The 21,411-nt window shown below is 40.3% G+C and overlaps 1 protein-coding gene across 12 annotated transcripts in view; it reads left to right on the forward strand.

Annotated features, from left to right (window-relative positions):
- Positions 1-21,411, forward strand: part of EPHA5 (EPH receptor A5) — a 404,439-nt gene that overhangs the window by 245,789 nt on the left and 137,239 nt on the right. For 6 of the 12 annotated variants that reach the window (XM_061590682.1, XM_061590678.1, XM_061590681.1 and 3 more), the window contains 3 exons: positions 5,747-5,871; positions 9,486-9,645; positions 16,403-16,508. In XM_061590682.1, the coding sequence (XP_061446666.1) occupies positions 5,747-5,871; positions 9,486-9,645; positions 16,403-16,508 (391 nt within the window). The remainder of the gene's footprint in view (positions 1-5,746; positions 5,872-9,485; positions 9,646-16,402; positions 16,509-21,411) is intronic. The other 6 variants (XM_061590680.1, XM_061590677.1, XM_061590684.1 and 3 more) reach the window with 3 other exon arrangements.

Genomic DNA, 21,411 nt, shown 5'->3' on the forward strand with positions numbered 1-21,411 from the left:
AGCTTTTGGCAAATTCCAGTGACAAGCAATTCAGGCATTTGAAGCCAACCGCACCCTCTGGGAACTCCTCTAGCTTACCTCAAAGTTTTTCTGCTTTTCCAACTAAGGTACCTCCGTGTTTACTTCAAATTTGGTTTTATGTAAAAATGTGTGGGCGGTTCTGTTTGTGAGAGAATATCCTGCTTTGAAACTTCAGCTTAGAATAGTTAATATAGGTGTACACATATCTGTGAAGAGTCACAATATTTTCATTTTATACTGTGGGCTTTTAATGTTCTTGTTCTAATATTTTTTGTTTTGTAGTAATTTTAACTTCTTGTGGGCTGTCTTGGGAACCTGTTAAAGGACAGGGTATGAATAAATAAATTAAACTGTTCACTAATTTGGCTTCCATGGTTCCCATTTTTTCAGAGGATATTGTCCTTGTAGAACCAATGACCTTTAAAAAGCCAGTTTTATGGCAGTCCTTTTTTCCCTGTGATCACATTGCACGGTATCTCATTTCAAGCTTTTAAAATAGAACGATTGCATACTTTGTCTGATTGCAAAGATTGTATTACATTTTGTTTGACAAAGAACGCTAAAAGATGCATACCTTCTTCCTTCAGTTCAGAGTTTTGTAATTTAGATGTATGGAGGATGCAAAGTAGCTATGGTTTCATGCCAGAACCACAAAGATCGATTGAACATACTTAATTGGTCCTTATCTTGCAGTTATACTTTAACACTTCTTTTGAGGAAGATTCTAAAAGGATACAGTTACTGCCTTTCTAAAGTACTCTGGGTGTACAGTTACCCATTTCTCTCATCTCCTCCCCTACACCCCCCCGAACACAGCTTTCTGCATAGCAACTAATGAACATGTTAGCAATATATGTAGTTAGAAATTCACGTCTGTGAAAGTGCTAAACCCACAAAGGTTAAGAGCACTGCAAAGTAGACTCCTTAAAAAAAAAACCACAGAAGAGGGATTTTAGTAAATAAATTGTGGACAAAGTCCAGCGAGTTAACTCTAAAATAATGCATAATGAAGAGTGAAAAAGAACATGTTATGGTTGATATCTGAAGAATTATTCTATGTGCCCCAAGGACATAGGCATGTTCTGTGAATTTTATTTCTTTTTCGTTTGAATGTCAGACTTCACACAGTTTCAAAAGTAATGTTATATTTTTTACCTCCCTTCAGCAGCAGTTCCCAGGACAGATTACAGCAGTTTAAAATTGAGTATTAAAAACGATTAAATTACAATTACAGGAATAGAATAGGTCCTGAAAACATACATCTCAAGTGCTGAAGGCCCAGATAAATAGTCATATCTTTAGCATTGACCAAAAACTGTAAAGCGAAGATGCCAGGGGCACCTCTGTGTTAGTTTTCCATGCAGCATAGGAGACTGATGTTTGAGAGTCCCGGGCTCAAGGCCACCTTAGCAGCAGAGAACTAGATCTGCAGGATTTTTTTTATTGGAGCAATATGTTATATAGAACACAATGTGATTATGGTTCAATTCAGAGATTACACCAAACCATGGTTAACGAAGCTTCACTATGATATAATGTGATATCTGGATTGACAAACCCTGATTTGTGATTGATCAGCAACCAAAAAAAAAACACACCATGGTTTGGTGAGATGTCCAAATTAACAGACCATAGTTTCAACCATCATTCTGCCTCCAGAGGCTGCTGTTCCATGGAAAAAGGAATGGACTTTATAAAGCTGAAAGTGAAAACAAACAAGCAAATCTAAACCGGGGGTTCCCAAACTGTGATCGATGGACCACCAGTGGTCCACAAGCTTCATTCAGGTGGTCTGTGACATGTCATAATTAAATATTCATATTGATTTTAATTGTATTTTATTGCATTACAATCTGAGGTCTATGGAATGTACATTGTAATATAATAAAGTTCACTATAAGAAATAAATGAATAAAAATACAATTAAAAATCATACAGCATCTAGTGAAGCACGTTATAACTGTTACAATGAGCAGAAAAATCATTAAGTGATCCACCAAGACCCTCACTAATTTTCAAGTGATCTGTGGGGGAAAAAAAGTTTGGGAAACAGTGATCTAAACCTTATTTATTTATTTATTTATTTATTCAAATACCCCACTTTTCATGGAGAGCAGACTTGGTTGCCTGTTGTACACTGGGAGCTCTAGTCCTGGTTTGGGATATTAATCATTATTACTGCAGAATATCTGAACTGAGTCATTATAATTCCAAACAGGCTACAATTAGAGGCAATACATTTGGGATCTTTTCTCTCTCTTCCCCCTTCCCCCTGCCATTCCTGTTATCTAATAGGAGTTTGGGAGTTCACTTTCCTGGACTTTATTTGCACAATGGAAATTGTTCTTTTAATAAACATACATTAGCTTCCAAAGCTTCTTGAAAGGGTAGGAAAAAAACTTACTGTGATAAAAAAGAGAGAAATGTTGGAAAGTAGGAAATTAGATCAAGAGGCCCTTTCTTCATTGTAATAGATCCACCTTCGCCAACCTAGTGTGCTCCAGATGTCTTGGACTGCAACTCCCATCAACCCCAGCCAGGTTGGCATGACTGAAAGAGGGTGAGGCAAAAGATGAAGGGACTAAGAAATAACAGAGGCACTGAATCAAGAAAAATAGGAGGGCAGTTTCCACTGTGAGCATTCTTACTACATTATATATTTTATCTATCTATACATACAATAAAAATGTAAGCATCACGCAGTGCAGTTCACAGTACCATAGACAGGTGGCACTGTGAACTGCAATGTGAATGCAGCAAGCAGGCAAGGCAGCAGTGGCAGCCTTGGAGTCGAAATAGGAGGCTTAGATGCAGCAGCCTGGATCAATGGGTGGGCGGGCAGAGCGGGAGGCTGGTGTGCAGCCCTAGGTGCACAGCGCAGTAACAGCGTTTGTCTGGGGCAGTGGCAGCAGAAGAACAGCTGAAGCCAGTGGGTTGGTGAGGTGATTGGGGGTGCCTGTGGGGAGTTGGAGGTTGGGGTGGAGCGAGTAGAGAGAGAGACCCCCTTGTTATAAATAAATACATAAGCAAGCGAAAAGTAATAAAGGTGTGCCTGGATTTATAAGGTGTGTCTGATACCTAGGGAGAGAAAAATTAAATGATATCCTAAGCGACATGGTGGTATAAATTGACAGTCTGTTGCCCTTTGATGACACTTCAAAATGTGCCACATCCTCCCTCACCTACCCAACTTGTTCATATGAAGCAAGAATTAGGGGCATGGCAGTGATTCAATGGGAGAAGTGGGCATTTACTAAGGACTGGAAGACATGTTGTTTTAATTGAAGGGTGGTTTTAGATTAATTGATGATTGTGATTTATGCTTTGTATATTGTATTTATATTATTGTAAGTCGCCTAGAGTGTCCGTTAGTTGGGACAGATAGGCGACTAAGAAATAAAATTTTATTTTATTTTTATTTTTTTATTTATGTGCCACTGGGCTGGTTAAAATTCCTTATATATGCTATAGGCTGCTGTCCAGGATACCAGTATTACTGGAACTTGTTAATGTTGTTGTTGCTAAGTGTTGCAGTGTTAGAGCAGCTGAGTGTTACTTTGTACAAGTCAGGTTTCCTACACGGATATCATTTCAGTAGACATCAAAAAGGATATAGATGTGCAGGATCAGTGGTTATTAGGCATGATAAGCTGCTAGAGCCTCCTTGTTAGGAGGCAGCATGCCTCTGTTTACCTTACGTTGGGGAGAATTAGGGAAGGACTGTTGCCTTCATGTCTGCATTTTAAGCTTCAAGGGCAGGAGGCATTTTCCTGTCTGCTGTTAGAAACAGAACACTGAATGTGGACTGATCCAGCAAAGGTACACTTAAGTTCTTACTAAGAAAACATCTTGTATACTGTAACATGAGAGATGTATGCATACATTTTTTGCTGGGTATATAACCACCACCAACTGCAAGATTCTGTTGCACCACATGTACAAGTGAAAAAGAAAAACATGTCACCAAATGTCACTTAATGGTGTACATCAGCCTTTCCCAACATGGTGCCCCCTGGTATTTTTGAACTACAGGTTCAAAACATCTGAACGGTACCATAGTGGGAAGGCTGGTGTACATGTTTTTCTGGACAGAAACCCAGTGTAAATAACCAGGCTAGGTAGAAATGTTCTGGGGGCTGGGGTGGGTGGGCCAAATCTGGGTTATACCAGTTGACATCATCTCTGGTTCCTGTGCATTGTTTTGTAACTTCTGTGCCGAGACCTGTGTGTATAAGCTCAACAGGTGATCTATACCCTTTATTTTTGCAGTCTCTTTTTTCTCCAGATAAGAGAAATATCTCTGTGCCTTTTTAATAGCTGCCTGTGGCAGTTCGCAATAAAGCTGATGCAGATATGAGGATCCAGTTCAGATGTAATGGGAAACTATGGTTGCCTGCTGTGTGTAAGCCTCAGGCTCACATGTTCCCCCTTCAAACTGTGGTTGTAGATCCAGCTCTGTCTTCTCTACAGAATACCCAGAAGGCCTAGGAGACACAACCACAGGGCTGCCACAGCTAACTCCCTGTATATGTTGCCTGAGATGCCCCCCTATACTTTGCCTAATGATAGGCCCATCCCTGGCTGTGAAATAGGAGGGGTAGGAAGGAACATGAAAGCCTAAGACTTGTGTAAATTTGTTGACATAATGAGATACCTTGGGTTTCCATTACGTCTGAACCAGCCAGACCAAGGTTTCCCAAACTCTGTGCCATGGTTAAGAAACTGAGTGCCTCCATAGGCTCCTGCACTCCCTCCTTTGTGAATGCTCCTCTTGCACTCTTCAGCACTTTTTCCCATGATGCAGTGTTATGTGTACTTGAAAGCTAAACATGATCAACTGCCGCACAGACCAAAACTGGACCATCCACTTTCATGGGGCCATTTGTCCTCTGTGAACAGTAATGAGAAGGGATATTCAGTGACTTTTAGGAGTGTGGGGACAAATTATTGCAATTGCGGTGGGGGATAGGGAGTGGCCTACCATTCCAAATGAGGTAGCTGAGGATTACTCTTTTTTCAAAACTCACAAAAAAGTGTTACCACCTTAGCAGCCTAGTGGCATTCCATTTCTTCTTCCAGAATGCCCCACTGAGAAGGATGATACATCATGACATAGAGAGCATAATCCCCACTTGAAAGAAGAACGGAGCACTTCAAGGCTTCTCAGGCAGTGACACTGTGTGTGTGTATTAAGTGGAGGGAACAAAGGAAACCCTTGGTCACCCTGTTTAGAACAGTAAGCCACATATACACAGCCAAAAATTGTAAGGACTTGCCCCGCCCACAAAGATTATTTTATATATTTGGGGGGCATTCTCATCCTCATGAAATGCTGAAAAAATTCTGGACCAAATACTTCAGCCCAACACCAGTGCAGTCATAAAAGCATCTGGCTGAGCACTGTTGGAAACAAAATGCTAGACTTGGTCTGATCCAACAAAGTTCCTCTTACGTTCTTATTAGAAAAAAACAGTCTACATTCTGTTGTTAAGAGACTGGGAAATGTTAATATTTGTGCTGAGCCAGTTTCTCTACCAGGCAGAAATACAGCAATTCTCTTAACTCTTTACTCATTTACTGCTCAGGGATGATAAATTGCTAACAACAAAGACCTGTTATCTATTTAACAGGCTCAAGCTAGGTAGTGTTAGGAAGAGATTTCTTTTTCTTCATCTAAACTAATAATTATTCTGACTTTGTTTTGATTTCTTCTCCTGTTCCACAGCACCATCTCCAATCACAAATGTGAAAAAAGGGAAAGTCGCCAAAAATAGCATCTCACTCTCCTGGCAGGAGCCAGATCGACCCAATGGCATCATCCTGGAATATGAAATCAAATATTTTGAAAAGGTGTGATTGTACGATTGCAAGGCCATCCTTATTATCTTTGATTTCTGCCCTCCTTGGCTGAATTAGAATTATCATATCTGTTCAAAGCAATGGAGTAAATTTTGCTTGTAACTCCATGTCAAATTAATTATACTGTGACAGATTAGGAAGTCTTGATATATGTGTGCTTGCACATTTATTTTCATTAGTGCATCACTTTTGTTGAGCAAATATATTAAGGTTTCCTATCAGTTTTGTATCCAGTCTTATTGTATAAAATAAAGAAAACTTAGAGTGCAATCCTGTGCATGTCTACTCAGAAGTAAGCCCCACTGTCTTACTCCTAGGTAAGTTTGTACAGGAATGCAGCCTGATTATCTAAGATTAAGGGGCGTATAGTAGTCAGTATTGTTGTTGCTTCCCAGAATGCAGTCTCACTGATGGTGATGAGTGTAGTTTCAAACTACATCACACAGATTACTTTTCAAATCCTTACAACAACCCCAAAGTAAAGTAGGTTAGTACAATTATTTACATAAGAGGCAAGGAACTTTGTAACACAAGTCTGTACAGCATACTAGCTCTGTGTCCACACTTGTGCATTTGCGCTTTTCTAGAACTTACTTTGTTCAGATATTTTATTTTCAAAACACCAAGACAGTGACTGTATACCACATCGACTGTTCTTGTTTCTCCCAGAAAATAATGGGAATTATAGTTTGATGAGAGTGCTAAGACTTCTCTGTTAGAGATTCCAAAGCTGTATCCTTCACTCACAGAGCCAGAGCTATAATTCCTAAGTTTCCCTGGGAAAAATGAAGTATTCTCAAACTGATTTAACTATATGACATAGATATGCCCAGAGTTAGGCAAAGTGAAGCCTGTTCAAATCATTGAGTTCAATACACCTAGCTCTGTGTTGGATTATGGCCCATGAAAAATCAAAATGAGGGTTAAACTTATATGAACGAATAAATGAAAGACCAAGCGGGGTTTTTTTGTACAATCGATGTCTTTTGGCTAACCTATAAAGATTATGACTATGTGATATATATATGAAGGACTAAGGAGGGATCATGTGAAACAAGTAGATCCCCCCCAGCTGTATTCCAAAATGGAGGGCCAAACATTCCTGTGAACTCCTCCATGAACTACTCAGCCATGTTACTTGGAAGATTGGTGGCCACTGCTCCACAAACTGACAGTTCTTGACAGGGAAGTTCTCCCCCCCCCCCGTTTTGGGTACTCTGAATTACCTCTTGTTTCCAGAGCATCACTAATGTGTTGGGAATCCTCAGTCTTCCGTTGTTGGTTTTATTTCTAGACTTGTTCTGTTAGCTACGAATGCAAAAAGCACTGGATAGCATTTCTGTAGAGACAGTGGTGGTTAACATTTTAAAAAGTCATCGAAAAAGGTGGAATGGGGGGGAGAGAATGAAATAGGTGATTTCAGTAAGTTGCTCCTTAGCAATCACCAAGCGATTGCCCAGTGTAACATTTTATGCTATTTGTAAATGTGTGATGCATTTGTGCCAATCTGAGATTGGCATAAATATCAGGCATTCAGTATCACTGTGCAGGTTCTCTGCAATTCCGCATTACTTTACAGGGTCCAAACTGAGAGGCAATTCATATGTGCAGACATACCAAATATGTGCCTTCCTCAGCTGCACTACAACAAATTGCAGTCAGGGAAGAACAATGTTTTGATGCTCCCCCAGGCAAAAAAAGGGAAGAAAATCTCTTCAAGGAGAAAAGCTCTAGTCTATGGAAGAGTGTGTGTGTTCACATGGGGGAGCACTTAAATATGTACTCCACCAACTGCGGTGTGAAGTAGTATTGCCCGGAAGGGATTGTGCCACATGGCGCTAATACACCCTAAAGTGATGGCTTTCTATGAACATCAAAATGCACTTGTATTGTTAGTGTGCCATTAAAATTTGATGACACACTTTGATTTTTATTACATGAGGTTACAACCTCAAGTCTCATCAATATTATATATTATATAAATGTACAGCTTTAAAGTCTGTCTAACTCGTATCTCACTCCCTCACTATTTAGATAGAAATATAGAGAGAATCCCAAATTAAAATTGACAGACATGTTTCAGCCAATCAATCCTCTTGTGGTCCTTTATGTCGGAATTGGCTTAAAAAGCTGTTCTGTAGCTGCAGGACCAGTATCTAGATTTTAAAATACATATCCCTTCAATAAGTTGGCAGCAGTACATGTGGATCTGCATGTCTTAGGTGATCACAAGTTGAACATGATCCAGCAGTGTGATGCAGCTGCTAAAGAAACTAATGCCATCTTAGGTTGCAAAGTGGGGAGGTGCCAGGGTGCACCCACAACCCTGTTCCTACACATGTGGGATGCGCCCATACTACTGCAACCTTCCTGCATTGAGCAGAAGAGTCTGAAGGGGGCTTACAAGCATGTTCAGCTAAATGCACATAGAAGACCACTTCAGACCTTCCCATTCAACATGAGAACATCTGGAGGAAAGCTGGTGCATGTGAGGACGTTGGGGCACAGCTTGCATGTGTGCCTCTGCCCCTTCCCCACTTTTAGTAGTAGTGTATTCAGGCTGAGCTCCCAAAGAGGACTCTGGTTCCACTCTGTTCCACAAAGTTCTGTTGGGTCCAGTTTGGGGTGCCACAGTTTAAGAAGCACATTTGACAAACTGGAGCATTTCCAGTTGTGGGCAACTAGGATGCTCAGGCATCTAAGTGTCTTAGGTGATCTCAAGTGGAACATTATCCAGCATGGGAAACCGAGTCCCATGAGGAACATTTAAAAGAGCTGGGTATGTTTTAGCCTGGAGAAAAGACTATTAAGGGGGGACATGATAGTGGTCTTCAAATAACCAAAGAGCTGTCGTACAGAACGTGGATGAGAATGTATTGCTTCAGGGGACAGGCTCAGAACCAGTGAGGGGAAATTGCAGGGAAACAAATTTCACCTAAATCTAGAAGAAACTTCCATACTTAATGGTACAAGCTGTTTGACAGTGGAAGAGAGCCTCAGGAAGTGCTGGGCTTTCCTTCACTTGAGACTGGACAGCCACCTGTTGCATCTTGCTTTGCAGAACCTGCATTGAATATGGGATTGTACTGGGTGACTTCTGAGGTCCCTTCCAACTCTAACTTGTGTTAAATATTTCCTCCCCTTAATATATGAAGTGCTGAAGACTTGACATTCCTGATTTCCTATCCACAGTTGAGAGATGAGGTGCAGATGGCAAGTTCACTTCCAACACTTTCCCCCTTCCATGGTTTAGTGTTAAATGTGCACCAAGGTTAATGCTAGATAAGGTTTATTCTTAACTAGGGCTTGAAGCTAATTTGCAAACTATAGTAAAAGCTAACCATTATTAGCATACGCCTTTGTGCAGGTGCACCTTGACATCGCATTTAACAGTCAAAGGGAGATAGCAAGCTTGCAGCCTGCTCTCTATCTTTTAAGTGTGGTTAAGAGATCACAAACATTATGTTGGCAGCAGGCATGGGCTTCTGCTGTCAAGTCGTAGCCACCAAGCTTGTGCTTGCTATTTATAAGTTTTCCCTTTCTGTATCTGTATGTTTGTGTGTGTGTGCACGCACGTGTGTGTGTGTCGTGCATGTGGCAAAAAGGATCAAGAGACCAGCTACACCATCATCAAATCCAAGGAAACAAAAATTACTGCAGATGGATTGAAACCTGCTTCAGCATATGTCTTCCAGATCCGAGCACGCACCGCAGCAGGGTACGGTGGCTTCAGCCGAAGATTTGAGTTTGAAACCAGCCCAGTGTGTAAGTCATGTTAATTACTGTCTCCCCATGTCCTGTAATGGTTAATAGAAAAGACTCAGCAGATCAATATCTTTGCAGGGGGACTCATCAGCCTCCATCTCCCCCTTCTCTTTCTGTCTCACTTGAGCCATTCCTAGCCTTGTGTGTTTAGATATATCACTCATAAGTCTGGTTAGGCAGGTAAACACATATTTCCCTGGCTGTTTTCTCCTCCGGGATTTCAAACTTAGGTCATCTCTGCAGTTTGAATGCTAAACAAGCTCTTCTCCCATCATTCTCTCCTATTCCCACCCCCAGTATATACTTGGTTGTTAACAATTGTCTCTCCTGTATATTGTTCAGCACCTTGTCAAAAACTGCCTGTGGAATAAGTTGGTTACACATCTGAAGAAAGCAAGTCACATACTCCCATATGCAGGGCTCCATGTACTTCTGTGCTAAAACACTTGCGGACAAATGGAACTTTGAACCTTCCACAGGTCATGTGGCAGAAAACCTGGGCCCTCCTGGCTCGCTGATATGATTGTGCAAACATGATACATGTGTTTTATCTCGTTCCCGTGTTACATTTTTAGGGCACACTTTTAAAGAAATTGGTGTACATATAAGAAAAAAAGTGAAGTGATCCTTAATGAGCCATAGCTCAGTGACAGAGCTGTGCAGAAGGTCAGTGCATGCAAAAGGTCCCAAGTTCAATCCCCAGCATGCTCAGTTAGGGCTTGAAAGACTCCTCTCTGAAAGCTTAGAGAGCTGTTGCCAGTCACTGTAAACCGTTCAGAGCTAGATAGTCCAATGGTCTGACTCAGTATAATCCCAAAGGGTTCTTGAATTTGGGTATAATGGTGGTACAGAAATATACCTATTGATCTTGGGATTGAGATGTGGCAAGAAGGTTAAGTGACTATTCTTAGACATTCCTAATATGAATACTTCCAAGAGAACAGCTTTGTTCTGCAAAGATGTTTCATTTTTAAAGGATTGATATCTTAATTGGGCTGTAAAAAAAACACCTTGCATAGGCACCCCAAGAAGCCATATCCTGAAAACATTTTTACCGAATTGGCCCTGAATTTACAGCCATTTAAAACTTCTGAAAATATAGTCTGCTTGTGCTACAAGCAATCTACACTGCATACTTATATATTAGGTTTTTACTGGTTTAACTATCATGGTTTCCCCTAAAGACTCCTAGGAACCTCATCTCAGAGCTCCAGAGTTTTTTTCCCTCTGAGGGAAAGAAATTATTTATCAATTTAGATCTGTAATGTAGATATGCCCTGAATCTCTGTATCTGGTTCCCATTGTATCCAAATAGTTTAGACTGTTTTGAGTCACCTTTCAGACTACAGTTAATGGCATTTTAATGTTTTGTTCAACTTGAAAAAAAGGGCAGTTTGAATTAAATATTTTGTTCTTCAGTTACATTAAAGTGGAAAGCTAGCATGATACTGCTGACATATCTATTTATTGCTAACAAGGTGTGAAATGTGGGAAAAGGTCTCTCAAATGGCTAATGACCATGTTTGATTTAGTAAAATAGTTCTGATTTCCAAAACGTGACCAGAGCTTTCGAAAGCGTCAAGATTGATCATGCTCTGCAGGTTTTTCCAAGGAGATAATGATTTTTCTGTTTTCTGCTGCTCATAAAAAGGAGGATGGATCCTTCCAGATGCTAGATCTATTATATGAAAATAAACTGTTGTCTGTGATAACTGTGATACGGGCATATGACATGTTGTGAGATAATTACAGATCAGTATATACCTGACTTTGAGTCAATGCGTAAGCACAGAATCAAGTATCTGATGTGAATTGTGTTTTTTTCTTTTTATTAAATAGTGTTTCTGGTAGTAATATTTTGAGAAGACTAAATATGACCAGGATCCAAAGAACTATGACACTAATTCCATAAGCTCAAAGGAGCTTCTAGATTTCTAACATAAGTACCCCTGTGACACATGGAAAGCTGCTTTTGAAATTGAGAGGAATTGCAAAGCAGTTTGGATACGGCACTGGGGAACTAAAAAATGCTCAGAAATTCTGCTCTGCTAGTTAAGTACAAGCTTCTTGCCCAAACCTAAACAACTCTTTGGATCCTCAGCTACTATCAACTTTTGTGACAAGTCACATTCAGAGTATGATATTTTAGTGCTCCCTGTATTCATAGGCAGCCACCCTACGTCTTGAGAGCATTTTGAACTCTATGTTGCTCAGTGAGGGTTCAAGCAGCAGCCAGCCCTGGAAAGGTCGGGAGGAGTACAGGCCTGACTGTAGATTATTTTGGTTCTGAAGGCCCTCTAACTTGTGTGCAAGAGTGTAACAGACACCTGTTGTCTGTGCCATTTGTGGCAGCCATGCAGCAAGTTTGCCACCCATGTCCTGCCACCTAACCTATGAGCCCCCCATGGGCTTCATAAAGTTTTTTAATGGTCAAATTGCCCACCAGTAGGAGTAGGGCCTCTTTTGCAGCGGTCCCTGGGCTATGGAATTCCATATTTCATTAGACACAAATGCCATCATATCTTGTCTTCAAAAGTGAAAACTTACCTGTTCCATCCATCTTTTGGAAGTTGATTTATTGGTCCTTTATTTGGATGGTTGGCTGCTGCTGATGTTGTTTCTAGTGAGGCTTTATTGGAAAGTCATAGCTCAGTGGCAAAAGCATTCCATGTAGAAAAGTCCAGCTTCAGTTCCGGGAACCTCCAGTTAAAGTGCCCAAGAAAGACCTCCAATCAGAAATCCTAGGGAGAGCCTTTGCCATTTAGAGTAGACAGTACTAGATGAGATGGAACAAACATCTGTCTCAGTATAAAGCAGCTTCATATGTTGATATATGTTTGGTGTATTTTTGATTTCATGATTTTAGAGTATGAAATGCACAAATTTTAAATTTATGTCTTTAGATGTTTGTATATGCACATTTAATTTTTTTTGTTAACATTGCCATATCGGTCCCTATCCCTTTCTGTAACATCTAACAATAATTCTGTTTTCTGTAACGTCTGGTAATTCTGCCTGCCAATTGTCCAACCGTGAGAACAGCTAAAAGGCTCCCCCCTCCGACCACCCACTGCAAAAAAAAACAGTTGTTGAAAGCTTTAGAGAAAACCAAGAATGGATTTTTGCAATGGACTGAGCATATACATACCATGTCCACCCTCTTGAGCCATTATTCTGAACCAGCTCTTGGTTGATGATTTTGGTTGATGGTCCTAGTACAGTAATTAAGTAGATCCTGCAAGCCTTAAGTCTGCCCACCCCTGATCTATTACATCTTACTGTGTGTCATGCCATTATGATGTGCATTCCCACCCCACCAGTAGCAACAGGGTAAGATATACTACTTCAGGAACAGGCAGACTGAAGGCTGGCAGATCTACTTTTTAATAATAATTATTAGAACAACTAGTCAGAGCCAGGTGTGGACATATGATACAGACTGAAAACAGGGCCTGATTGTATATTATTTCTGTTTGTCACAAAGTACCAGTTGTTACAAAGGGTTTTATATATGAAACAGATTTTTTTTGTTAAAAAATTAAGCTTCTTGTGTTAATCTAAAGTTGTGGGGTAAGTTACAATATTTAAGGGTTTTGCTTTTCCTAAGACATTTAGTCACTGTAATGGAAAAAGTCCCCTTTTTACCTATTGTTTTGGTTAAATTTCATTTTCCACTAGTATTTATGAACACACTGCATACCTTTTTTCAGTTTGTACAATTGACATATTTATTAAGTTTTCATACTATTTCTGTTCAGGAAAGATTTCTTGATGGAGGAAAAAATCCCTTCATTTCCTTGTTGAACAGAAACCCATTCTCCACATTTATCTTCTAAACATAAATTCATCAGCCTTTTATTATTGTTTCCCTTAAACTGCCATCATTACGGTCTCTATTTTTTTTAAAAAAAATGCTGTCAGTTTTCCCATTTTCCATGCATACTACCTTTTTTAAATGAAATAGATTTTAAAGGAATAGCAGATACAGCCATGGAGTCAATAAGTAAACTAAAAATAGAAAAAAGAGCTTTGTGATGCAAACTAATGTAATAAAAATTATCAGTTTAATGTATCTCATATTCCATTAACCATTAATCACGTCCTATAAGTAGAAACAAAACCTTATTATACTGCCAGATAAATCTCTATTAGAAATGTTGGATGTAGTAGAAATGTTTCTAATTCAGAATAGTTCACTAATCAAGTTTCAGGGTATTTATAAATAATCTGCTGGCATTTTGACACAGTTGGTCTATTTCCATACTCACCTTAAACTTTATGGGGGCACGGAATACCCATAATAATAATATTTCAAAGGCATAATGTAAATCACCAGCATTGCCTAATTTTTTTGTATAGGAAAGTCTATTTGAATAAAATGTGTCTAAAGCTCCAATTCTGTACACACTTTCCTGGGAGTTAGCCCCACTGAATTTAGTGGCACTTATTTCTGAGTAGACCTGCACAGGATTGCACAATTAAAATACTTTCCAGTTATTAATGAATCAGCCTTAGGGAACATTCAGAAGCAAGTAAATGCTATTATAGTTATAAAATTGGATTGCTGCTGAATTTCTCCTCAAGTGGAAAGGAATTCTGGTTAGGGCAGAATTTTTTCTTAGGAATCACAGAGAGAAGTAGAAACTTACTAGAATCTGATGGGGGATCTTTGGACTCTGAGGGTTCCCCCCATCACAGCAAGACCTCAATGCACTTGTTTATAAATGCTTCTTAGAATTACATTCCACCCAAGAGACAATAAATAAATAGAGCATTAGTTGACAATATAGAGTTTTCAATTTAATGTGTATGTCCAATCATTATGAAGACATTACTGTTGACCATAATCACTACTCAACTGTTGATTTACTGATTAGTTACCATAGCTCAGTTTTCCTGTAACACTAAGCCAAACACTCACACATTTGGCTTATAGCACAAACGTGTGGGTGTGCATGTTCCCAGCGAAGAGATCATGACTGCTGCACTTTTCCTCTATCCTCCTGCAGCCTCACTGGCTGGGATTAATCCATAGTTTGGCTTAACATATCATCCAAACTCAGGCTCATGGTTTGTCTCGCTCTGGACATACCACAAGTGATAAACCAAGAACAAACCTTGGGGTTACAGCTCATGGTTTGCCTGGAACAAGACAAACCACAATCCCAGGTTTGGATGACATTCTAAGCCAAACCATGGCTTAACACCGGGTAGTGTAGCAACAGGAGGACCAGGGAAGAGCACAGTGGTCTCCTCTCTGGAACCCGCACATTCACTCTAAGACATGGTTTGGCATAGTATTTCCTGCAATTCAGGTCTATGTGTGTGCAAAACGTAATGTGGTTAGCTCTTAATGTGAAGTGGCACTCACATAGCACGAGCAAATGTTAACCATTCCATGGAAATCCCAAATTACTTGGGACTGAGGTATGTATTAATGGAAGACAGGATAAAAATGGTAAGCAAATGTAGATATCTGATCAAGAGGGCCATGGTCAACTTTCTGTCTTTGTTTACATCCTCTCTCTATTTTTACCAAGGCTTAACCATTTAAAGAAAGATTGACCTTGCCCTCTTGCTTGTGATATGAAGCTATGAGACAGTACTAGCTTTAAATTACAAACAAGAGAGCAGGTGCATTTTTTTCCTTGATAGAGCTACCAGACAGTGTAGCTAGTTAGTGTGAGGGTCCCATTCCTACAGCAGAGCATCAGCTCTAAATACTGGCGGTGATGGTGGTGATGATTAAAGCAAATCAAAAGTGAGATGAAGTACAATTGAAATTATGGTAATGCCTGTTCAATTTATTTATCTGTTACATTTATATCCCACCTTTCCTCCAAGGAGCTTGAGGTGGCATATATGTTTCTCCCCCTCCCCATTTAGGTTAGGCTGAGAGACAGTGACTGACCCGAGGTCACCCAGTGAGTTTCATGGCTGAGTGGGGATTTGAACCCTGGACTCCCAGGTCCCAGTCTGACACTCTAACCGCTTCACCACACTAGCCCAGCTCTTGTTTTCCCCCTTTCCTTAACTAATTTCTCATGAAGGATACTTGATACAATAAACTAGATTCCACTGAATTATGCTTAAAGCAAAAACTGTATGATGAATTTTGAGGAACCTGTTTAAACAAAACATTAGGTGTATTCAGAGGGATGCAAAAATAATTTTGAGAAGTCTAGCAACATTTTCCAGAATGGGGATGATGGCATTCAGGCATCTCTAGCTAGAACCCACTGAAAATATTAATGCATAGTATTAGCAAAGTTCTACTGTATATATTATGTTCCTTTTGCCAACTGCTGGGATATCCTGTTGGGAATCCAGGGCTAAAAATTAAGTTTTCATGCAGTGGACAAAGGTGATAAGACCTGAGACTAAAGTTGCCATCAGTTTTTGGCTAAAGTTAAATTTCTTGGGTAATTTGGAGGTTCCTGCTTTGAGAAGAAACACAAAGTGCTGTGTTACAGAATTTCTAGCAACATTTCTGAGGAAAGGGGGGCTGGGTCTGCATGCCTTCATAACAGACAAAATACAATTTGTTCAAAACAAATTCCATGACTTGAATGCCCTAAAATTCCTAAAATTCAACATACAAATATGTAATTATTATTTTCTTTCTGAAATCTAAATAATAAAAAAGTAAACATGTTAAGACTTATGGCAGTTCCTCTCTGTCAGGCTTGAAGTAAAGCCCCTTTTGGGGGTTGATGGCAGTTTTAACCTTAATCTCAATTTTTGTTTCTCCTCTTAGCAGTAGCTGCATCCAGCGATCAGAGCCAGATCCCTATAATTGCTGTGTCTGTTACAGTGGGAGTGATTCTCTTGGCTGTTGTTATTGGTTTCCTTCTCAGTGGAAGGTAAGAGGGAAAAGCTTGTGTTTTTGTATTTTTCAACATTTCTATCCTCCATCCTCCTCATCTCTTTTCCCCTGTCTCCCCTTTAACTTTGATCTGACCAAATGTCTTTGCACCACGTTTCTTCACAAACCAGAGAACACAGAAACACTCTAGACTATTAAACATGAGTGTGTGTGTGTGTGTGAGTGAGTGTGTGTGTGTGTGTGTGTGTGAGAGAGAGAGAGAGAGAGAGAGAGAGTGAGAGAGAGAGCAGAGGAAATATCTTTTATGTTGGAAATATTGGTCTCTGCAAAGAGAGCTCTACCTTTGAAGGTATGGTCCTACAGGGTTCTTCTGTATTTCAGTTTCTCCTTTCTTTATTTTTTTTTAAATTATGTGACATAGATACAGAAATCAGTACCACATTGTATGTCCCCATAACCAGAATTTTGTGGGGACTATACAACACAACAATACCTGTATGTACCCTGTTTGAAGTTGTTTAATTTATTTATAATGCCAAAGAAGCAAGTACCCAGCAGTTTAGAGCAGGTTTCCTGTGTCTATATCTTCAGATAAAAGGGCTAGAGACAGGGTACAACCCAACCAAAATTAAGTACTTTTAATAACGAATTCCACTCGTTATGCAGCAACAAGTTCATGTTTGCCATATTCACTTGGCTGGGAGCCACCATCAACTCATTCACTGAAATTGCTCAATTGACCATGCCCTTATTTCTTTTAATGGAAGCTGAACATTCAGAGAAGGGTCTTGGAATATCCCTGGAAGGGACATAGTTCTGCAGGACCTACTCTGAATAGGTCTGTGACATTGCTGGTCCCGTCTCGAGTGCCACTGTGCCAAAGAAAAACACACTGTGATACCAGAGGCCTCTGCCCTAAATCAGTGCATCATTTAACTTAGTTTAGTATAAAGTGAACTTCGTAACTTCTTGCTGCCTAAACAGCTTTCTTATTAGTATTTGCTTCATGATTGGATTTTTGCCTGTTATCTCATAGAAATAATTGAGAAAGAATGAAAATATATTACGCTTGACATAGCTGCCTTCTAGTCTTTGCTTTTTTCACTCTGCTCTCTTCATCTAGCTATTTTCCTCTTAGCTCAGTGTTTTGTAATCAGTATCTGACAATGCGGTGAGATATTTCTTCCTCTGCAGCTCATCTGCTTTATTCCTGTCGCCTGAAGAGCAAAGAAAGGTTTTGAGACGGGCTTATGAGGAACGAACTGTGGTTAAGCTAGATTGTTAATATTGTTTGCTAATACAGTCAGATGAACACATAATGGAAATATTTTTGAAGCTTTCAAAGCAGCTATGGGAAGGGAATTCATACCTGACCTTGTGTTTTGCTTTGAACCTTAGTTTAGGAAATGCTGACCTGTAGATGACATAAAACTGGACTTCAGAGAGTTAATTACTCAAGAGTAAAGAGTAAAATTTAAAAAAAAACACAGAGATTATTGCTGATCTATAAGAGTTTAAGGGTATAAATATGAGGCAGAAATTGTCCCGCATTAGGTTCCTTCTGTCAGGACCTCCCTGATTTCATGTCAGGAGAGCTCCTCCTGGCTTCTCTTCTCCATTGGGACAGCTTAGAGAGATATCATATTAGTAAGATTCTTTGATGAAAGGCAGCTCCAGCTCTTAGGAATCTTAGAAAGCTTTCAAAACATGGTTACTCATGTTACCAATCCCACTAGTGTGTTTTCTCTCTCTTCTGCGCTCTCATACCTTGTTATCCTGTAAATATTGTTTAATATTTTGAATTAATTTGAGCTGAACGGTCCTACCCTCGGTCCTACCCTCTTCGCTCCCTGGAACGACCACTGGGGGGGGGCTCACGCTGGCATAAGTTACGCCAGTGTTGGCACAGCTGGCTGAGCCAAGATGAGCCAGTTATGCTGGAACAGCCCAGCTGAGCCAGGAACCTTATCAATGCAAAATGTAGTGTAGCTCCGTTATATAAGAGACATTTTTGAAAGGAACATTTCTCATACATAGAAACTTTAGCAACATTTATTAAAATGCATCAAAACAATTTGCAACTGAACAAAAGCCCTACAAGGCCCAATTCAGGCATAACAGGAAACCTGTCTGAATTAGCCACATCAAGCCTTGAACTTGTGCACTCCCCCTTCCCCTCTTCTGCTATGGCTGTGATGAGATTTGAAAGGTTCCAGATCATGACGTTCAAATTTGGGGGACTGTGGTTCATTTAAACTATGATTAGTGAGAACAAAGTAGGCTCTGAACCCACAGTTTAATCCTGGCTTATTCTCGCTAACCATGGCTTCAGCCTGGGGTGGGACATCAATCCCTGGCCTACAGGCCACATCTGACCCACAATGTCATCAGCTCTCTGACACTGCAGGCCTACCGTTCCCTTGCCACAAGTGAAGGTTCTGCTTCCGCTGTGTATGTGTGTCAGAGATAGGTTGCTACGTGTGGCAGGGCAGAGACAGATGCTGGGTGGTGTCCTTTGCTTTGGCTGGTGGTTCTGCCTTCCTTCCTGCTGCAACCAGCACCACTCTTGCCTCTCTTGACTTTCCTTCTGCCCTCACCACACATAGTTGCATGAAGAGGAAATGGTACTACACAGGGATCTCCGCCATCTTCAGTTGAGCCATGAGGGATGGGGGAGACAAAAAGGGGGGGAAAGTGGGAAGGAACAAAAAGCTTGGAGGAGAGGGAGAGGAGAATCGGAGAAAAGGGAAAAAACCCAGATCCATCTTTCATTATGCCATGGGAGGGCAGTAAAAGGAGGGTGAGCCAACAGCTCTCCTTGGATGAGTGAGAATGCTTCAGCCAGCACTTTCTACAATGTTCTGTCCAGGGTCCTATTGTGAACCTGCGTTTCCTTTCCTAATTCTGCTGTGCCAGCAAGTGCCTCTGCTGTAGTCAGCTTCATCTGAGCCATGATGAGGCAGAGAGAGGGAGAGCTATGCTGTGTTGGCTCTTGGTCTGCCCACCATTAGATTTGGCTCCACTCACCCACTGATTCTGATCCGATTTACTTTTCCTGTGAAAGTTTTCCCCAGTCCTGATTTAAACAAACCACAGTTCTCTGGGTTTGGGCATCATAGGGAACTGTAGTGTATTTAAAACTGACTTCCAATCTCTTTCTCTTGCAAATAATCATGTCTTTGAGTTGAAGATGGCTATTGGGTCTTCAAAGCTGTTAGGAATCCACATGCACTGTTTAAAAAAGCCCTTAAGAATCATTTGGTTTGCTTGGGAGCTTTCCTTCATGAATTTCAAAGCCTCACTGGTGTTTTGAGTGGCTCTTCATAATCCAAACTAAAACAAGTTTAAAAAAAAAAAAAACCCACCTCCAGCTTTTCTAGCCTGCGGCCAATTTAGGAATTAAAGCAAAGGGAACCTGACTGAAGAGGCACAAATTATTTTAATCCTGCTGTGTTAGCCTTGGAAGTGATTTTGAAAGAATTCATGGAGTGTCTTAGCATGCTGTGACATTACAAGGATTTTTTTTTTAAAAAAAATGCATTCCAAGCTATGACCCTTTCTAGAATCCGCTAATCATTTTGTGGGCATATTTTGATTCCTGACTGGTGCTTAGTAGACACATGAGATTCAAGTTCCTTGTTTAAAAGATTCTTCCTTGTAATTATTTCTAGCAAGTATCAACACTTGGCTGCTGTATAGCTGGAGTCAAGCATAGCCACAGCAGGGAGTTGTAGCTGTTTATAGTTTTAGACTGGGCAAGGAAAGACCTATCTGCCAGAAACCCAGGAAAAAGGATAAATGACTGTTCTGCTTACTGCATCTTTTTGAACAGGATGATCTAATTCACAGTGGAAGTACACATTGCACACCAAAGCATGTAATAAATCTCTGACAGCTACTGTTTCTTATTCTTTTCTTTTGGAGGGGAGGGGGGACTGCTTTAGGTGAAAGCAGTTTACAGGGTGGGGGTGATGAACTATTCCCTTGCCTTCCACTTTCCCCATACATCTCCCCCATATCAAATCACCACCACATGCACATGGGGTGTCTATAGATAAATGTGTGCACTAAGTGCATTTGCTTCTGGAACCATGTGGGTGAGGACATACCCTGAGATAAAATATTTAAATAATGGGTCTAAATGCAGATTTTCAGGCAGATATTTTTTAAAAAATGAAATGGACTTATGAATGAACATATGTGAAATTGACACATGCTGGAAATAAACTGCTCCATCCATCCCTAGTTTCTAGAGGCAGAGAACAAGCCTTTCTCCCTTCATCATTTTCTCACATAAAATTATTCCTACAAACAACTTTCCTGCCTTCAAAGGATATAAATGGGGGAGGAGAGGAAAGCAGCTCCAAATGGAGAAGTGGTGGGAGTGCAATGCTTGGGCCCTTCACTACCTCCCTCATCCAAAATTGGCCTTTCCTGATCTGAATAGGCCATTTATTTCGGGTGTTGGCATGTGTGATGTGTAGTTTCAGGCTGAATGGATCATTGGCTCAGTATAAGGCACCTGCATTTAGACTTCATTGTGGCATAGACCATGCAGCAGCTATAGGAGCTCTTTGTTTTGCTTTCGCTAAAGTGCTGTCACTTTGCTCACTTTGTCTTTTGTGACAATACAATATTTCATTTTTCTCGCAATTAGTCATAAACAGCAACTTGGCATTTGGATGTCATATGGTACCACAGGATCCCTGAGCCCATTGCAGTACTCCTTGAAACCACAGCTAAGGCTAGGCAAGCATTAGTCGCCTTAGTACTTTGGCAAACCAGGATCCACCTGTGGAAATGCATTAGTTTCTGAAGCTTTATGGTTGCCTGGAGAATTTGAAGATAGCAGTGTTTTGTCCTGAACAATCAGCCTGCATTTCTGACCTCATTTTATTGCATGTATTCTAAGCACCCTTATTAAATAATGCTGTTGAAAA

Source organism: Rhineura floridana, chromosome 11 (genome assembly GCF_030035675.1).
Source record: "Rhineura floridana isolate rRhiFlo1 chromosome 11, rRhiFlo1.hap2, whole genome shotgun sequence".
In the NCBI taxonomy this organism is placed as follows: Eukaryota; Metazoa; Chordata; class Lepidosauria; order Squamata; family Rhineuridae; genus Rhineura; species Rhineura floridana.